The sequence below is a fragment of the Pholcus phalangioides genome, unplaced genomic scaffold, assembly GCF_987345545.1.
Source record: "Pholcus phalangioides strain wild (caught in Gottingen) unplaced genomic scaffold, Ppha-v1.0 ptg000009l_1, whole genome shotgun sequence".
Taxonomy (NCBI): Eukaryota; Metazoa; Arthropoda; class Arachnida; order Araneae; family Pholcidae; genus Pholcus; species Pholcus phalangioides.
In genome coordinates, this window is record NW_028301602.1 from 50,081,634 (window position 1) to 50,103,592 (window position 21,959).

The following is a 21,959-nucleotide window of genomic DNA, read 5'->3' on the forward strand; positions in this document are numbered from 1 at the left end:
TCATAAGATTATTTGTAATAAATGTTCACAATGCTCACAAAACAATGTTTTTTTTACACCTTAACCTCTCTGATCCATATATTTTTTTGTCCCTCTCTCTCGTCTCATAATAATTAATTTCAATGAACTATCAAATAAGAAATGGTTTTTCCCAGACCTTACCACAGGTAAGAAGCAGTTAAACGCCCTTGATGACAATAGGAATAAACCCATTTTTAGCGGTGCCCACTTCCCAGATGAAAGGCTTGGGTGAAAATAAGCCCTTAGCCAATCCTCAAAAAGATTCTACCTGCCGTTAAAAAAGTAATCTGTTATTAGAAATACAAAGCCCCCCCCCCCCCCATACACACACACACTGGGTTTATTCCCAAAGAATGAAGACCATTCGATTTTCGTAGGCAATTAAATTTTGATTTATATTGGTAACTTCACATTCAAAATAAACAAACAGCTCCAAACAAAAATGTATCTCAAAAGGAACAGTTGCGTAAAAAGAACGACTGCCCATTTCTTTCTTCTCGAAATATCGTATTTTCCCCTCATGACGATCACCGAGTGTCTCTTTCAAGGACACACCCTTCTTTTTTTCTCTCTCCAGAACCAGAATTAAAATGTTAAGGGGATGCCTGGCCCTTAAAGCGGGCCATCTATCTATTTTCTCTCTCCCTTTTTCGTTTCGTCTTTTTCCCACCAAAACTTTAAAGCGGCTTTGTTTTCCCACAACCTATCCAGATTGGAAAATCATTTTCTTTCGTTTTGTTGGTTGATCAGCGTTTAGCCCAAGGGCGTAGCCAGAAATTTCGTTCGGAGGGGGGGGGACCAGACCCTTAAGCCCCCCCCCCTCGCTACGTCCTTGGTTTAGCCCATAGTTTCCCAACCTTTTTGTGTCCCATCACCCCCTTTTTAAGAAATTTTTTCTCTCATCGCCCCCAACGCAATCTAACTCATAGGATCCTATGTTACACCCGTAGCTTCTACCCCCTCCGGCACATAATATAATTATCATAATAATAATGATATACAATATAACATCACAACGCAAAAAAAAACATGTGTTTCCGACTACTTTATTAATAAATACTTCTGCGCCCGCAAACGGCTTCGCTACTCCGGCCGTTAAAGGGGCCCCTGCTGGACTGAAAATATCAACTCTGTTCTCACCACAACCGGAAATATGGCAAAACTGATAAGTTTAAACAAGGTGTTCCAAAAACAGACAACAGGTAACAATATTAAAAAAAAATTCAAATGGGATTCCGAACAATATAACACAAATCCCATGCTCTAACCATTACACCGACAGACATATTCCGATCGTAGGTAAAATTAGGTATATCTATCATTAAACGTTGCCAGGAAATAGGCCTATATTGGTGCCAACCAACAGTTGCCGGAAAAACGGAAAAACGCGTGCCAATAACTATGTCACGCATTACATCGAGGCCCGAAGTTCCGAAGTCACGATCGAGTGTGACGATTTAGTGACGCAATACTGATCTTATGAGGCACATCCCATGTTAAAAATCCTATGTACGGTATGGAATTACGCTGCCCGTGCTATGAGGCTATCCTTGGTGTCAACTTCCTGAGTGCACAAGCTGTAACATTCAAATTCAGTAAAGATGGACTGTCGTTGACAGTTCCTCATCCAATGTCAATTGCCAACTCTGTGGCTCGCACAAACACTGCTCACATTCCTCGCCACATCGAACTCTTCATTCCTATCTCAGTGAAAGAACCTCTTCAATCGTCTATGATCTTCAGTGGTATCTGCTACATGAACCAAGTTTCTCATGTTACTAATGTTGTACATGTTTCTGACGAACACAACATGCCTGCCGTTGTTGCAATGCCAGGGAACTTTCCTGTGTCGGATGCGTCTTTAGAACATCTCGCACCGAACCACTCGCTTGAAGACCTACAACAAGCCCAAAGTGAAGATGAGTTTTGTCACCACATTAAGAACTGTGTTACAAACATCAAACACTTGCCAAGACGATATAAGAACATTATCTTTTTTTCACCACAATCATCTTGTGTGTTTCATCTAATGCGAAACCGTCTAACATGAAAACTGTTCTTTCCAAGTCGTTCGCTCCTGACGCTTTATCGTTGTCGCATGGTGTTTCATCATCTACACATGCTGGACATTCACGAATACTCGTTCGTCTTCCACAGAAGTATTGGTCTCCCAACATCACAAAGCTGACAAAAACATTTGTTTCTTCATGTGCGTCCTGTTTGGAAAAACATCAACAGAGACCACAGAACTGTACCATGTCTCATGTGTCCCCCCTGACTGACTGACTGAGGTAGATACATTTTCTCAGGGCGTACCGAGTCTTTAAGACTCCCATAAGCTTCCCTGTTTGATGCTGCTCCGTACGAGCTGGATGAAGAAGTTAAAAAGCTGTTTGTATGTGATAGTTGAGTGTGTGAGTGTAAGTGTATAAGAGGCGTGTCAATAAAAGATAATAAAATTTACAGCCCATGCTGTACTCAGAGAGTCAGTATACGTCAAATTAATTCAGATCATATTAGAAAAAATGAATTCGGTAAGTTGTGTCTTACTTATCACAGAAATTTGAAATTTGTAGAGCTATGTCCGAAGGAGGTGAAGTATCAAAATTCAAGAACGCATTTTATACACAATTACAAAATCAGTCAATTATCTCAGCAAATAATTGACAAAAAAGTGGAATACTGCACCTAATGGTTACAAAAGAGTATATATATGTTCATTCTAATAAATGGCGTGAATACAATATATATGATTACACGTGGATACAAGATTAAATGCGATAAATATTGGTAGGCGTTCAGTATATATGCAACACTATGCTTCCAATCAATGAAGAGAGAATTAGAACTATTTACACTTTTTACAAAACTAAACCAATTCATTGGGCCATATCAGGCCAGTATGTTCTTAGGTCGAAGAAACCTCAACACCTCTACCGCAGGATAAGGCGAGATGTCTCTTATGTGCTGATATTCTGATGTTTCAGCTCTATCGAAATATCCTCTATATAGTTTGACTAAGTAGTCATGTATGGTTTCAATGTTCAAATCCTTCATTATGCCAAGATTTCTGATATACCATTGTGCCCCGGTATATCGCCGAAGTATTTTATTTTGCTGCACTTGTAATTGTTTGATGACAGAGGGTTTCGCTGTGGAAAAGCATGGTGCTGCATAGCACATAATTGGTCTAATGACTGACTTGTACATAATGGTTTTGTTTTTGAGGCTAAGTGCAGAGCGTGTGTAACAGACTCTGTTTAGAAGTCCTGCAGCCTTAGCGGCTTGAACTTTTGCCTCATGAATGTATGATCAGTGACTGTAAAATTCATCCACATATGGTCCTCATCTTCCAAACGATGATGACCAAATCAGTATATTCCACAAACCAGGTATTTCCAATATCTTCCTCTTATTCGTCTCCAAGTATTTCGTACCTCCACATATTGTAATCTGAGGTCATTCAGTAAGGCGATGCTACATCGATTACGAACGAGAACATATTTGACACTTTAATAATCAACATCCAGCAGAGACATCCGTTACCATAACAACCGAACCGACATTCGAATGCCATACTGTTGCCATTGTGAGCCTGGATGGAGGCTTTACCAGGCGACCCGATCTTGTGACCATGTGAGATCCATTATCCCGGATTGTCTGTGATGACGGACATGCTACCTGTTTCTGTGGTGCTGGAACCTAGCATTGGGGATATACCTCATCTTTGATTGCTGGAGATTTAGGACCACTTCTTTCTGGCTTGTACTCAGGCTCTTGTATCTCAGGTAGGGATGTCACATTGTCTTGGTGGTGACAGGCTGGCTGTGAAGCTGTTTGCTTGATTTCCATATCTTATTGGACACGTAGTGTAATGAATTGCCTGCTTCTTCTCAACGTGGAGCCCTCATTTGTGCGGATCTTATATGAGCACGAACTGATCTGTTTTGTTACGCAGCTTTTTCCCCAAATGTTGTTTGATTTTTCAGTGCCGCCATCTACATTTCAGAAGTGAAGTGAGTGATGTGTTATGATTGAAATTACATTTGTGCTGTTTGTAGGTCTGTTGCTCTCTGTGGCGAGACTTTTTAACGGGGAGATCGGCTCGCATTCGCGCCTTGAAGTATAATGCTCTATTGTGTCGCTGAGTCATTTCATTTTGCCTTTCTAGCAACTTTGCATGGACTTTAGGAACCTGCGGTAGAGTGAATCGTAGACGCTGGTCGGCAGGGTCGTCCGTGTAGGTCTTATACAAATACAACGCCACAACAGGCAAATTGCCCAACGAGGTGGCTGACTTAAGAACATCATGGATCCCCGAGCCATTTTTTGGAGGCCCTACCTACTACTGCTACACCCCCCCCCCTGCGGAACCCCCAACGAATCGGTACATGCGGGAATGTGCGTGTATGTGTAGTGCAACCTGACGTAAAGTTTGTTTCTGTGCAATGCTTGTTATGTGTAGTGTTGCCATCTGCCACCACCTATAAACTGCCCACCTTTCTAACTATGAGTGAAGTGTTATGATTGAATAATTTATCGTTGTAGGACTGTTGCTCTCTGTGGCGAGACTTTTTAACGGGGAGATCGGCTCGCATTTGCGCCTTGAAGTTGGGAACCACAGAAAACCAACTTCAGCCGACCACCACTGTGGGGTTCGAACCCGGATTCTCGCATCGCGAGTCCGTCACTATAACCACTCGACCACCACAGCGGTCTTCTATGAATTTCCTGAAGTAATCTACCAGGACCAAGTAATTTCACTCTTTCAGCTGGAAAATATCAGCACCCAGTTTAAGCCACGGGCCTGGAGGAATGTCATGAGCTATCATCGTTGGAGTTGGCTGGGCTGGTGCGAAGGCAGCGCATGTGCCACACGACTCGACATGCTGCCGAATATCTCCTGACATGTTCGGCCAAAAGACAACTTCTTTCGCTCGTCTGAGACATGCATTTATACCTTGATGCCCGGCATGTATTTTTTTCTTCATTTCAGCTCGAAGTGTTGTTGGCACTACAATGCAGTCTCCTCTTACAATAATGCCATTGGAGATAGCCAATTCATCTCGATATGGAAAATATGCCGTCGCCATGGCACTGATATTCGTGTTAGTCTCTGGCCAATCTTCCAATATAAGGCGTTTAACTTCCTGCAAAGTGCAAAGTAGAATCACTCCGCGTGTGCTGTTGCATGATAGGTAAGTAATGGACAGACACTGGTAAGAAGCTGATGTTCTTAATCGAGTCCACCACATCTGCTGTATGATGAAGTTGAGTGAATGAGGAGTGAGTCCCTTGAAGGAGCTCGTGAAAGAGCATCTGCCACAGGAATTTGCTTTCCGGGAACGAACTTCAAGTTGAAGTCATAGTGCCTTGAACAAACGTTTAGACACAATAGCCACCAGGGGTTTGTGGTCGGTGTTAACGGTGATATTCCATCCATAAATTTAATGGTGGAACTTCTCAAGAGTCACAACAACTGCTAGTTCTTTTCCAATCTGTGCGTACCGGCGCTCGGTCTCCGACAGGGATCTGCTTGCGAATGCAATTGGTTTATCCATCTGGAACATGGCAGCTCCTATTCCATACTCATTGCATCACATTCCAGTGTGACATGTAAGTTTTCATCGAATGTTGCCAGCGTTGTATGATCAACCAATCTTGCCTTAATCGCATTTAAGGCTGCTTTTTGTGATGGACCCCAGTTGAACATAGTCTTAGATTTCAGAAGGTTGTGCAGTGGTTCAGCAATATGAGCGAGGTTAGGTATGTACCTTCCTAAAATATTCACCATACCCAGAAATCTCCTTAGCTCGGTGATTGAGGTTGGGTCTGGAAAGTTTTCTATAGCTTCTATCTTGCTTCGATCAGGAGAGATGCCATCTTTCGACAACCGATGTCCTAAAAATGTTAGCTGGGGTGCTTTGTACTCTAACTTGTTCTTGTTAAGCTTGATTCCTTTTTCTATGCATCTGTGTAGAAAAGATCTAAATCTTCGCTCATGTTCTGCTTCTCCTTTGCCATGCACGATGGTATCATCAGCTACCACTATGGCACCTTTTACGCCCATCAAAAGTTCATGTATACGTCTCTGAAACACTTCTGGAGCCACCTTGATGCCAAATGGGAATTTGCACCAACGGAAGCGTCCTAATGGAGTCTGAAATGAAGTGATGACTCTTCGTCTAACACTACATGCAGAAAACCCCCATTGCAGATCACATTTTGTGAATGTTTCAGACCCTGCAAGTTCATGCAACACGTCATCTATGGTTGGAAGTGTGTAATGTTCTCTTTGAAGAGCTTTGTTCAGGTGTAGAGGGGGTCAATGCAAAGTCTCAGTGATCCATCTCGTTTAGGAACTATCACGAACTGATTCACCCAGCTGGTTGGCTCCTCTACTCGCTTGATGATTCCTTGTTCCATGAGGCGGTGCAGCTGTTGCCCGAGTTTTTCTCTGAGAGCAATGGGTGGCTTTCGAGGAGGGGAGACCACGGGGACGACTTCCGGATTCACTTTGAGCTTGACTTGTCCCGGAGGGCGCGGTAGCCCAGGTCGATAAGATACTCGCCTAAAGTACCAAAGGATGTTTAGAGGTGTCGTGAGTTCGATACCCGGTTCGTCCTTGTCAGAAAACTTTCCTGACACAGGGGTACAACAGAAACGGTGACATGGCCACAGAAAAAGATTGCTACCGCAAGAAGTCCCCCATCGAGGGGTTAGCGCACCAACCTCTCGATGAGTATAAAAAACAAGCCTGCCGTTCGGAATCGGCAATAAATTGTAGGTCCCGGTCTAATTAGCCCTCGTGTGCAGAAAATTACCGTGGTGCGACAAAAAATGATCAAAATGACTTGTCCCGGAAATTAACCGACTCCTTCAGAAAAAACGCTTTCCAGTTCTGGCTCCAGCATAACATTGGCAACTCTGATGAAATTGCTGTGTTGTACAGATATCAAATCCATGGCTTCACATGTGGGAAGCCCCAGGAGTGGTGACAGTTCTTGGTCGGCTATAACAAAGTCCACGGTGTGTCGTAACTCAGTCTTAGGGTTCTTTATACCTAACAGTATAAAGGTCATTAATAAATGCATCTATACCTATATCTTTAAGTACAAATAATATTGCATGCTCTGACACCTGTAGGCTGTACTTCGTATGACCCACGAAAAGGGTCGCACTGATCCGTAAAGAACTTTTAAAGATTATTTTCTCCTTTCGTCGGTTTTTATCCTTATTGAATTACAGATCTCTTGGTGCTGTTGGAACAAAGTCAATATTTACCCAGGGCGACCGAGTGTAGCAGGGGAGCTGTGCCCGCGATCCCCACGCCGGAAGGGCGGGTCGTCCAGCAGGCTGCGGCAGGGGAGCGGGCGTAGCGAACGGGAAGCGAATATATCCGCGGCGCAAGCGAAGCGCGCCGCGTTGCTTGTTGGTCGATTTTTTTGCTTGATTGGTTCAAGCAAGATGGTCATTCATGGTCATTCTTGATAAAATGACCATGATATCTGTAGAAAACCCCTGTAGCAAGAAAATCGACCAACAAGTAATTCCCGCTCGCTACGCTCGGTCTCCCTGGGTAAATATTGATTTTGTTCCAACAGCACCAAGATATCTATAATTCAATAACGATAAAACCCGACGAAAGGAAAGTACCGACAGTCCAATGAAATAATTTATAACTATAATAACTTACTATAAATATAACATAGGTTATATACATCAAAATTATTATTATTATTATATTAGTATTATTATATTTTTATTTCTTATTATTGGTATAAATTATTAATTACAATTGTTAATAATAACATTTATTAATAAATATAAATTATTATTAATAATCTGACTTTAATAAATCAATTTCAATTCGTTAGTTCTCATTTAATTGTAAAATCGACTTGTGTGCATTTTCGTGACGTCACAAGATGCTATGACGTCACATAGAGCTATTCTAACACAGATACCACATATAAATAAGTATCACACATTGGCGAGAAAAAAATTTCGCCAAGTTGGCAGGAAACCCGAAATATTTACGGAAATATAGCCGCTATTTCGTTCGTGCTGAAGCAATTCGGCTTCTTCCTCTAAGATGGAGTTAAACACCGCTGCCACTATGTTTAATGATGCGATGCTACATCGATTACGAACGAGAACATAACTGACACTTTAATAATAAACATCCAGCAGAGAATCCGTTACCATAACAACCGAGCCGACAATTTGAATGCCATACTGTTGCCATTCCGCGACTCGTTATAATAATAATAATAATAATAAATTAATAACAACAATTTTTGCAATCAAATAGGCTAGGTGTCCCACTTAGTTGATATATACATTTTTTCTTTACATTTTCTTTACATTTTTTCTTTACATGCGATCTGGAAAACGGGATAAATGTAGTGGCAGAGTCTACAAGTGCGACAAAAGTTATCAAATGATCAAATTTTATTTTGAAATACAGTACACGCGTTAACTTTGCCAATTTTCGTAAAAAAAGAAATATCAGATGAAAATGCCTTTTTATGCTACCTTAACGAATTTTTGTTAATTTAATACTACGCTTTTTGAAAATTAGAAACTCAAATTATTTGAAAGAAATTACTTAGGCCCCTTCCCTCCGAATCCTGTGTGCCCCCTGCATAGATCAATCTTACTTACGCCCCTGACGCATTTTTGCAAACTAATATGTTCGCAAAAATACGAATATGGCCGGGATTACACTAGAAAAGTTCTATAAAAGTACTTTTATAAAACTTGAAAAATGCCACCAATAAGTTTAATGGTTACATTCTAGAAAATACAACCGATGATCTTATTGGTAGCATTTTTAAAGTTTTTTAAAAGGACTTTTATCAAACTTTTATAGTGTAATCCGGCCTATCGGGCCAAAATGTCAAATTTTACGAATTCAACTTTAATTTTTTCTGCAATTACGTATTCAAATAAATATTATCGCTGTGCGATATACTGATGTTAAAAAAAAAAATCCATTATTCGTCTGTACCCCGAGGCTACATATCCGTCAGCACATGGGTGAAAAAAGTTTAAAAACAGTCACTTTCTTTCCTGATATATTTTTGTAAGATGATTTAATTCCATATATTGATTTAATTGCGATACATTTAAAAAAATTGAGGTTGAATAATAACATAAAACACTTTCGAGGTTTGAGACATTCGCTTTAGAGCAGCTTAAACGCCAAGCTGACTCATCTGTCATTTTTGAAAAAAATTGTGTGTTTTTTCTGTTTTTGCATATTCTGTTTTTTCCAAGATTTCCGAGACATCACTTTGAGCAGCAAACCTTCTCATAAATGGATGACGAGCTTACTCTTCTTTATAGAAGGCCTTAAGGCGCCTTGCTGTACCCCCTGGTATATAGGGGGGTTCTATGGGGAATTAATTTGCTTCGGATATAGTGACGTAAGAATGAAATGCGATTAGTGTATTATAGCGGCTCGCATGTTGAAAATTGGATTGTTATCAACGTCGTCAGTACCTGTGTTTCTCATAGTGGGCGGTATCTGAGGCACCGACATTGAAAAAAACATTGAAGGGGACTGAAAGCTGAAAGTTGTTTCGTGTACATGGAACTCGAGCACATACGCAGGAGGGAGAAGGGGTGCATTGCATTTTGTATTTATTAATTATTGAAAGGGCAGTAAAGCAGTGGGTTTTAAAAGCCGCTGTGGTTAGGGTTACAGACGTACTCCTTTTTGATGTCATTTCATACGTCCTCCTACGTTTTAGAAAATTTACCCTTTTGTCCTCTTTTTCAGGTTTCCGGCAATTATTTTTTTTAGGATTTTTTTTTCCATTCCGATATACACATATATATCTCTTGCTTTTTATCACCGCACATTTTTACATGCTTTGACCAGTCACCGTCGAAATTTCCAGACCTCAAGTTGCCTCCAAGCTGGGCAGGTGCTATATTCCTATAGAATATAGCGTCTGCCCAGGTTGGAAGCAGCTTTTACGCTATAGAACGTAGTTTGCCCCAGGATAACATGAAAAAGACAGTCAGAAAACAGCTCTGGAAAAACAAAACTGCTATATCCACTTTAAGAATACCACTGTCTGCTCACCAACAGTTAATGAAGAGGGGTGTTACCTCCTTCATTATGAAATGAAGAAAACGGGATGCAAACAATATTCTAGCTGTTTCCTGTGGCAAAATCACCGTTGGCAAAAAAGCAACGCTCCCAAAAGAAAAAGAGCCTGAGAGTATAGGAAGAAATATCTCGCCCTGCTCCAGGCAAAATAATAAACGTGACCAGACTGTTTTGAAAAATTCATTACAAGCGAGGAGAATCGGATCGTTATTTGTTCTTTTTTAGCGTTTCTGTTTTAGTTGGGAAAAGTTATGGCGGTGGCGCTATCTGTTGTGAAAAGTGGGAAAAGTTACGTTACAAAGCGTGGCGCAGGCGTCCTGCTTTCGCAGTTTTCGAATCTGGTAACTCTAGTTGTGATCGTCGAGTGGCATAGTGACGGAGTCACATCGTGAGGACCCTGATTCGAATCCCACCGGTGCTACAGTGGTGGTTGGCTGAAGTCGGTTTTCTATAGTTCCCAATTTCAGGGCGCGAATACGAGATGATCTCCCAGTTAAAAATCTCGCCACAGAGACTAACAGGCTTACAAACGGTACAAATTTTCAATCTCTCTGAAAGTTTTCTCTATTGCTATAGCGGTTATCCGCGGCTCCCCAAAATAGTTCAAAAAAGAACCAATTCAAAGTACCGAACACGTACATTTCAATGTAGCCAGTTCACTACGACATCCGTGAGAAATTTGAGGCGAATTTAATTTTAATTATTGGCGAAAAGATTTTTGGGAAGGATGTTAGCAGAACCAATGCGTTTCAAACACTATAATCTAGACCCGATTCTGTGGAGGCCTCGAAAATATTAAGGGGGTGGCTGATGAGTAAAACGAAGTAGACGTAAAGCAAGGCAAGTGATGAAGGGAGTCTCAGACACCCGTGAAAAGCGTAGACGTGAAGAATTTAAGTGGAAATATAAAGAGAAAAAGTATGACTACTTTTTCTCTCTTTATATTTACCTAGTCTACAAAGTAAAACTAGTTTTAGAATCCAGTCGAACAACCTGTAGAAATCCCAGAGGGATGCTGACGGACCCCCTGGGGTTCAGGAATCCACCCTTGCACATAAAGTTTTTGTACACTGTGTATTTATTCAAAAATCAAGTTAATGAGTAGCAAAGTTTCTTGCTCATGGATCTCCTGGATGAAGGGGGGGGGGCAAGAAACACTGTTGAGCATGCTTTCTTGAAATGCCTCTGAAATTTCCTGAGAAAAAAAAATTGAAACTCTGTGTGTGTGTGTGACTTTTATTTAGCATTACTGTACCTTGATAATAGATTTATCACATCTACTCTATGGTATAAAATCAGAAACTCGAAAAGGGCCTGTTGCTAAGGAACCGAAATTAGTGACGATTTTATGTTACGGAAATCTGTTACGTTTTTGTGTTACGGAAGTCGGTTACGATTTTGGGTCAAGTATTCATTTAACTTTAGCATATATCGGGACCCATTTGACCCATCGGGACCATATTATGTGCATGTACCGAGATGCTCTTACATCCTACAGCAGAGGCCTTAGGATGGAATTTAGATGGCGAGCCCCCAAACCAGCTTTCCAGGGGCCCCTCTATGGTTAATTTATAGTGTGAAAAATCAAAAAGTGATGAGAATCGTTGTGGCCCCCGTCAGCCCTGCCCTTGTGGGAAGGGGGTCATGCCGAGAGGTATGTATATGTATAATATACATACAACATCAGTGCTCCCAACACACAGGGTCGGGGTACCCGGGGGTGATTACACATATAAGTTAAAAGTTTCCATTTCCAGGGGCCCTTGATGGATCTCATTGTTTTCTTGCTGCTTTAACGTTGAAAAATTTGCGATAGCGGATGCAAAAGATATATCCAGTCTGGGGGCCCCATAAAATTTGTGAATTCGGTCAGGGGTAGTTGCGTGGGTGGGCCTGGATTTTACTCGTTGGTGAAACGAATACAAATGAAAATTTTTCATGGCACTCGCACCGGGGGATGACCGACAAGCTTCCAAGTCGGGGCCCTATGTTTACAGGTTTCATTTTGAGGGCCCTGGATGAATCTCATTTTTTTCTGTTGTAGAATTTGCAACAGCGGAAGCCTGAGATAAAGACAGTCTGGCACCCCACTAAAAGTATGCGAATTGGTGTCCCGGGTAATTGGTTGGGGGCCCTGGATTTTATTTGTTAGTGAAACGAATACAAATGAAAATTTTTCATGGCACTCGCACCGGGGGATGACCGACGAGCTTCCAAATCGAGGGCCCCACGTTTACAGGTTTCATTTTGGAGGCCCTGGACGAATCTCATTCTTTTCTGTTGTAGAATTTGCAACAGCGGAAGCCCGAGACAAAGCTAGTCTGGGGCCCCACTAAAAGTATCGAATTGGTGTCCCGGGTAATTGGTTGGGGCCCTGGATTTTATTCGTTGGTAAAACGAATACAAATGAAAACTTTTCATGGAACTCGCACCGGGGGATGACCGACAAGCTTCCAAGTCGGGGGCCCCATGTTTACAGGTTTCATTTTGGGGCCCTGGATGAATCTGATTCTTTTTTGCTTTCACCTTTCCCTTTCCATAGCACGCTGATGAAGTGGGACGAAATAAACAAGATATGTTGTGAAGAGAGGGGTTGCCCCCCCCCCTAGTGTTCCAGAATTAATGAAGGAAAATCCCGAATTCATGAAGGAAAATTCAAGAATTGATGAAAGATATTTTTCAGCATTAACGAAAGAAATTATTCCAGCGTAAGTTTTAATGATTCCAGCATAAGTTTTAATGATTCCAGTATTAATGAAAAATAAATAATTTAATCTTCTTTCATTTTTAGATGACTTCTCTATCCTTTTTTTAATCTATAAAACCCAATGTTTAGAGACCGAACTGTACATTTCTATGGGCAAAGTGCCAGCCGGGAACTTTGTTTCATGGAGTCACGTGATTTCCATGCATTTGATGTAGCTGCCGTCGCAGCGCGCGACTGGGTGATCCCCCCCCCCCCCTAGTAGTATAAGCTCGATGGTTTAACAGTGGCTATAGTTTTAACTCTGAAGTTTCATCAATTCTGGAATTATTACTTTCAAAATTCCGAAATTTTTTCCCCGTAAATTCTGAATTTTTATTGGTGCTGGAATTATTTCTTTCAATTATTTTTGTTTCACCAAAGCCTTTGCCCGTCAAAGATCTTAGCGCCGGCAGTGTTGGATGATGTGTGGGGCCTCTTATACACTTATATATTATGTCAGAGGGTTCTCAAACTTTTCCCACCCGCGGCACCTCTTTCCCTAACCAACGCTTATCCGCAGCTCCCAGAGCAGTTTAACAAAGAGTCTCTTCGAAAAACTTTTGCAGGGTGCCGCGGCACACAGTGCGAGAACCCCTGCATTTAGTATTTGTATCACTTTCTGATTTCAATGTAATCTTCGCCCAATATTCTGAAACACTATACTCAAATGTCCCGCAACTTTACTCTGTGATGATGGTTGTCAATTTGAATTATCGGAGAACTTGAAACGCGAATTCAACTATATCATCAACAATCCAATCCAAAAACTGTAAAATACATACGATAGAATTAATCGATTTCAGAATACGCATTAGCATGGTTTTAAAGAATTGATGATCAAAACCATCATTGTGTGTGTGTGTGATTGATGATTAAACCCATTCTTCACCAGTTTATCGGTTTATAATAGAATCAAAGCAGTTTTATGTGAATACTACGGCGTCCAACTCCTCCAATGGAGCTAACTACTCGTCACATCTTTAATTATAAAGCAAAATATTCCTCAGACACTGCAAATGCCTGCGAAATAGTTATTCATTGCCAGTTTCCCATTCTGATTTCGATAAGCAATGCACCGCCATCATAAATACAACAGAATACTCGATCCACCGCAACACATACGTGATACACCACGATAGGCAAAGTAGCACAATGAGTAATGCACCACTATATGCAATGCACTACCATATCAGCAATACAGCAAATTAAGTAGTGATCCACTATATACGGTGTATCATAACACGGAAAGCACCACTATCGGCAATAAAGCACAATAGTCAATCCACCACTATATGCAGTGCACCACAATACAGCACAAAACGCAATGTGCCACCATCGTCAATGCAGCAATAAGCAATGCACCAACATCAGCAATACTGCAAAATAAGTCACTACTTATTTTACCATGATAAGGAATGCACCACAATACGCAATACAGCGCAATAAGCGATGCATCGCAATAAGCAGAGCAGCATAATATGTACCACAACACACCGTAAGCACTGCATTACAATGAGCAATACAGCACAATATGCAATGCACCACAGTACGTAATGTATCGCATTGAACAAAACACAATAATACCCAATGCACCAAAATACTCAATAAGCACTGCGTTGCAATAAGCAATACAGCACGCGATGCACTACAATATGGTGTGCACCACTATTTGCAGTACGCCGCAATCAGCAATACACCCCAATATGCAATAAGCACTCATTAAAATAAACAATACAGCACGCGATGCACTACAATGCGCAATGCATTACAGTAATTCACCACCATTTGCAGTGCACCACAATAAGCAATACAGTATAATATGCAATCCACCACAATACGCAAACGCGATGTATCGCATCAAGCAACACAGAATAATACGCAATGCACCTCAATACGCAATAAGAACTGCATTACAATAAGCAATACAGCACATTATGCACTACAGTACGTAATGCATAACAGTACAAATCAACAACCAGCAAAATCAGCAATGCACTGCAATCAGCGAAACATCGCAATAAGCAATTTACCACAATACACAATACAGACGACTGCATCGGACTGCATTATAATAAGCAATACAGCATGCGATGCATTAAAATCAGCAGTGCACCACAATAAGTAATACAGCACAATAGCAATACCAACTGCATTACAATAAGTAATACAGCACAATAGCAATACCAACTGCATTACAATAAGTAATACAGCACATTAGCAATACCAATTGCATTACAATAAGCAATACAGCATGCAATGCACTACAATACGTGATGCATAACAATACGCAATACAGCATGCAATGCACTACAATACGTGATGCATAACAATACGCAATGCACCATATTGCAGTGCACTACAATAAGGACTACGGCACACACCACAATAGCAATAACCACTGCATTAGATTAAGCAATACAGCACAATAGCAATAACCACTGCATTATATTAAGCAATACAGCACAATAGCAATAACCACTGCATTAGATTAAGCAATACAGCACAATAGCAATAACCACTGCATTATATTAAGCAATACAGCACAATAGCAATAACCACTGCATTAGATTAAGCAATACAGCACAATAGCAATAACCACTGCATTAGATTAAGCAATACAGCACAATAGCAATAACCACTGCATTAGATTAAGCAATACAGCACAATAGCAATAACCACTGCATTAGATTAAGCAATACACTACAATACGCAATGTATTACAATAAGCAATACAGCACAATACACAATGCACCACAACACGGAATAAGCACTGCATTATAATAAGCAATACAGCATGCAATGCACTACAATACGTGATGCATAACAATACGCAATGCACCATATTGCAGTGCACTACAATAAGGCCTACGGCACAATAAGCAGTAGACACAGCATTATAATAAGCAATACGGAACACGATGTGCTACGTAATGCATACATTATGCAATGCACCACAATGAATGAACGCCAGCGGCTCTTCCACCGGACTTATCCCGTTGCCGAGATCTCTTCCAGCCCAGCTTCATGGCAGAGTCTGGATCAAAGTGAGTGCACCTAACAGTCTGAGTGTGTAGCTAGTGTTGTGCTTGATATTTCAGTGCTGCCACCAATACTTCAAATTGTGAGTGAAGTGTAATGATTGAATATTTGTTACCTTGTAGGCCTGTTGTTCTCTGTGGCGAGAGCACACGAGATCGGCTCGCATGCAATGCACCACAATACGCAATGCAACCCAATCAGCGGTGCACCACAATACGTAATGTACAACACAATGCGCATACTGCATTGATGCATAACAATACGCAATGCACCACATTCACCATATTGCAGTGCACCACAATAAGCAGAAGGCACGACATTATAATAAGCAATACGGCACACGATGTACGTACAACACGCAATGTAGCACAAAACGCAATACCCCACAATACGCAATATGTACTGCATTATAATAAGCAATACAGTACGCGATGCACTACAACACGTAATGCATAACAATACGCAATACACACCATAATAACCAATACAGCTCAATACGCAAAAAAGCACCACAATACGCCATAGCCACTGAAACACAATAAGTAAGCGATACACTATAATCAGCAATGCACAACTATTTGCAGTACACCACAATAAGCAATACAGCCCAATACTCAATAAGCACTGCATTGCAATGAGAAATACAGTACGCGATACACTATAGCAAAAACAATTAGCAACGCACCACCATCAGCAATGCACCCCAATAAGCAATACAGCACGCGATGCACCACAATACATATAACTATATGCAATACAGTACAATAGGCAATGCCTCACATAAGCAAAGAACCATAATAAGCAATGCATTAGAATAAGCAATACAGCACGCGATGCATTACAATACGCAATGCACCAAAAATAGCAAAGTATCACTATTTACAGTGCCCCGCAATACAGCATAAAACGTAATGCAGCACAATACGCGATGTATCGCAATAAGCAAAGCACCATAATATACGCAAAAAGTACTGTATTACAGTAAGCAAATAATCACGCGATGCGCTGCAATGCGCAATACAGCATAATACGCAATGCTACATCATCGACGATTCGGTGCAATAAGCAATGTACCATTTTAGGGAATGCAGCACAATAAGTAGTGCAGCCTTATATTAAGGCCACCACAAAAAACAATGCACCACTATATCAGGGCACCACATTAAGCAATACAGCACAGTGTTTATTGCACCATCATCGGCAATACAGCACAGTGCTTATTGCACCACCATCGGCAATACAGCACAATAATTAGTGCACCACCATATTCAAAGCACCGCAATAAGCAATGCACCACTATATTCAGTGCACCACATTAAGCACAATGCGCAATACACCACAAAAAGCAAAACAACACAATGCGTAATTTATCCCCATCGTTTAATACAGCACAATAACTAATACACCACCACCGTAGGCAATACAGCACAATAACTAATACACCACCACCGTAGGCAATACAGCACAATAACTAATACACCACCACCGTAGGCAATACAGCACAATAAGCAATGCACCACAATACGTAATGAACCACAATACACCATAAGCACTGCATTAGAATAAGCAATATATGGCACGTGATTCACTAAAATACGTAATGCATAAGAATGCGCAATTGGCCAATATTTATAGAGCACCACAATAAGCAATGCAGCACAATACCACATAATATGCGATGCATCGCACTAAACAAAGCACCATAATACGCAATGAGCTACAATAATCCATAAGCAGTGCATTACAATAAGCAATATATCACTCAGTGCACTACAACACGTAAAGCATCACAATCAGTAATGTAGTAATGTGTGTAATCAGTAATATTGCACACCACAAATAAGCAGTGCAACATAGTATGCGATGAATCGCAATAAGCAAAGCACTATAGTGCGCAATACACCACAATGTGCATTAAACGCGGCATTACAATGAGTAATACAGCACGCGATGCACCGCAATAAGTAATGCGCCATTATTTTTGCAGTGCCACAATAAGCAATGCAGCACAATGCGCAATGAGAAGCAAGTATTCATCCCCGAATCAAAATGAAACCTGTCAATTTCCCCCATAAAGAGATCTGTCCAATGCCCCGCCCTGGGTACCCGGACCCTGTGTGTTGGGAGCACTGGTGATGTATACATACCTCTGAGTACATGCACAAACTTGATCCCTACAGATCAAGCGGTTCCCGATGTCCTCAGGAGTTAAATGAAAACTCGACCCAAAATCGTAACCGACCGTAACACAAAAACGTAACAGATTTCCGTCACCCATTTCCGTAACATAAAATCGTCACTAATTTCGGTTGCTTAGAAACATGCCCTTTTCGAGTTTGTGATCTTATATTATAGAGTAGATATACACATGATAGAATATTATACAATGCCCATAAAGCATACTTATGGTTGTCTTATTCTAAGTATGGATAGCTTCTCGATTTACCCCTTATTATTTATCATACTTCTTTTTAAACGCGTCAGTTGTGTTACAATTTACTATCTCCGGAGGTAAGCCATTCCATTTATTGACAACCCTATTAGAGAAAAATTCCCTGTGACACCATAACCTTGCATTGTCCCTTACCAATCGATACTGGTGTCCCCTTGTAAAAGCAGTCGATTGGCGGTGTACTAAAAGTTCATGGTCCATTCTATCCATCTCATTGAAAATTTTGAACACTTCGATCATACCTCCTCGCCATCTGCGTTCATCCAATGTGAACATATTCAAAAAATGAAGTCTCTCTTCATAACTCAAGCCCCGTGTTCCAATAAGAACACGTGTAGCTCTTCTCTGCACCCCTTCAACCAAGTCTATGTCTCTCTGTAGGTATGGTCTCCAAAACCTTACAGCATACTCCAGTCCAGGACGAACTAAACCTCGAAAAAGCGGAAGAATGACTTTAGGAGAAGGCGAAGAGACCTTCTTGAAAATGAAACCAAGCATTCTATTCGATTTTTTGACCACCGCTGAACAATGTTCAGAAAACCTAAGCCGCTCGTCAATGAGAATTCCCAAATCGGTGACCCTAGTTGCATCCGGGATAGTGACACCATTCAACTCGTAAGAGAACCGTGGGTTGCTCGAACCAAAATGAACTACCATGCACTTATCAACGCTAACCGTCATGCTCCATTCATTTGCCCATGCGAATTTATTTCTATCGAGCAGGCGCGGATGCAGCCAGCACCTTCTAGAGATAGAAGGCCTCTGCACTGTTTGCCATAAACGTCATTAAGACTACCTAGCAAATTTGCCACATTTTGAAACACAGCATCCTATTTCGTTTCTTCTTATTTTGGCGTAGAATCTTCCTGATTAGCTCACAAATATAGCATAGTGATTGGATGTGGAGCGTAGAAATCGCCAATTATGAGCCCGATCCTTTCTTTTCCTCACGACGATGATACTGGCACAAGCAGGGAATTTTTTCCCCCTGAATATTCTGAGGGAAAATGGACTACTTGCTGACGTCACAAGCAGACTGCGGAGGTCCTTTATCTCTAGGGGTGCTAATGCAGCACGATGGGTGGATGACTTATTGTAAAGGTTCGCCAGGTCATCCCGTACCTTACAATTCAGACGAAATTTTTCCGATATCAAGAAGAAGCGATGACCTTCAACGTCCCCCCCCCCTCCGGTACCCTCGATTCAGACATGCTTTCGAGGATAGTGTGAAATAAATAAATAGCTTTGATTACTCACCAGATCGGCAGAAAGCGATAGCGGCTCCGTCAGCGTCTCTATATGGCAAGAGACCGATAACATCCTTGGAAAGCGCCTTCTTGATGATGTCAGTGTCGATCATGCCGTAAGCTTTTCTGACGATTCGGTGGCTCCTCATTGAGTTCATGAGCAAATCAAAACTTTCCTTGGGCTTGAATTTTTTCACGCGCAGGAACTCGATCAAGACGGCGTCGTTATCGTGATAGGGCATCTTCTTCGCTGTTCAAAAAAATGCAGGGAAAAAAATTAAAAAACTACAACATAAAGAGAAAGCTGCATCAGGGGTGACCATGTATCAAGGCCCGTTTACACGAGGCAAGTGCTTTAGTTGGTAACTTAATTCTAAATTCCCGATTCTTCTTGAAACTGTACACACGATGAGTGGTAAGTAGGCGATCATTGGATAATTTTTACGGAGGTGAGCGCAGTTAGCGCATGCGTGCTTCAGTCTACTCAAATCCACGGAGAGAGACAGACGCATCGCGCGGGAGTATAATAGTAATAATTTTTTATTTATTTGGCATTCAGAGAGGTGCTTTTTTTAAAGCTCATAGCTTTCGTAACGATGGATGAAGATGATCAGGTAGAACTTACGAATACTGTGATCACAGCCACATTATAAGTTTTTTTTTTTAAAGAATATAAATTTATTCACTTGAATAAATTTATTCAATAAAAAAGGAGAAACTTTTTTCTCACTTGCGCGAGAGCAAAAAGTAGGTCACGCAAGGGAAACAGTTCGCTTGTCCCCTTTTTTCGCCTCTGCCACCCACGTAAGGGGGGCGAGAGATGACGCCACAGGGGAAAAAATTATACACAACATATTATAAACTTATGTAAGTCATCGAGAAGAAATATAAGATTTCTATATTTCTCCTCTAAGTTGTAAATATCGATTATATGATATTTTAATCGAAGTTGAAGAGGAGATAAATTAGGAATTATGGAAGCCGAAAATACGGGGGAAGATTCTTGGCATTCGTAGGAAATTCTAAGGGTTAAAAATTAAATAATGAAAATTCTCATTAAACAAAAATTATTTTTTCAACTCCTGAGATCACGTCGACAGAATATTCCATAACTTTTTCCAACATCGAATAATTTTTAGCTTGTTTGTTAAGGTAATTTTCATTTCAATAGTGGATGATTTCAATGGCGAAGATATTTTTCAACAAACTTGAAGCTTGTGTCCTCTGGCAACCTCACCATCCAATATTTCCGCGGAATTCTAGCGAAACTTCAGGAGACGACAGAGTATGAACAGGTTCACGCTTGAGATCAAAATAAACCCCTCCGTGAGAGAGCAAAAAGACCCCTCCAGCGCGGCAGGTCACGCCCACTGGCGCATGCGCATAGGTCTACTTAACCGGAAAAAATAGAACCGTTTATATTCACTTACCAACTAAATCACTTGTGCACTTGCCAACCAAAGCCGTGTAAACGGCCCTTATCGTCCGCATACATTGTATCGTACTTGGCAACTAAAAATTAAGTTACCAATTAAAGCACTTGCCGCGTGTAAACGGGCTTTCAGCGACAGCATCGAGGGTCGCGCCGTTTTAGAGGAAACAAAAGAAAATATATTCCGGTATATTCAAAGACAGAAGTGTGATATTGTGATGTACAAGGTCTTTATAATTAAAGTTCCATTTTGAAATGGCCATAAAAAAGAAAACTACTGGACAAAATGTTATCAAACTTGGTAATAATTTACAGGAGGTCATGGAATTCAATTTCCCGCAAAAAATAAATAGTTCAAAAACTCACCACCAGCGGGAACGGCGCTGTATGCAATATTGTTGACATGAATACATCGGTTTAAAATGTTTTTAATCGTTTCTAAAACGAAACTGTTTGTGGGGTTATGCAAAGTCGCAATGGCTACATGGCTTACGGCAAGAGGAATTCAAATTAGAATAATGCAAATGCGCTTTCTATGCCACATGGTGGACGTCACATGGAATGTGCTTTGTAACACGTTTTAGAAACGATTAAAAACATTTTAAACCGATGTGTTCATACCTTATTTCGTTTAACAATATTGCATACAGCGTCATTCCCCCGCTGGTGGTGAGTTTGTGAAAAAAATTTTACGGAAAATTGAGCTCCTGTAAACTATTACCAAGTGTGATAACATTTTGTCCAGTAGGTTTCTTTTTATGGCCATTTCAAAGTGGAACTTTAATTATAAAGATCCTGTATATTAATAGACAATGAAATTTCCCTAAAGAAGGAAACGCACAAAAAAGACAAAAAACTACAGTCGACGCTTGTTATAATGACTTCCATTCTAACGACCG

The 21,959-nt window shown here is 40.8% G+C and overlaps 1 protein-coding gene across 2 annotated transcripts in view; it reads right to left on the reverse strand.

The window, feature by feature from the left end:
- LOC149083264 (alpha-tocopherol transfer protein-like) overlaps positions 1-21,959 on the reverse strand; it is a 232,971-nt gene that overhangs the window by 131,871 nt on the left and 79,141 nt on the right. For both annotated transcript variants that reach the window (XM_089236476.1, XM_089236475.1), the window contains exon 3: positions 19,639-19,878. In XM_089236476.1, the coding sequence (XP_089092602.1) occupies positions 19,639-19,878 (240 nt within the window). The remainder of the gene's footprint in view (positions 1-19,638; positions 19,879-21,959) is intronic.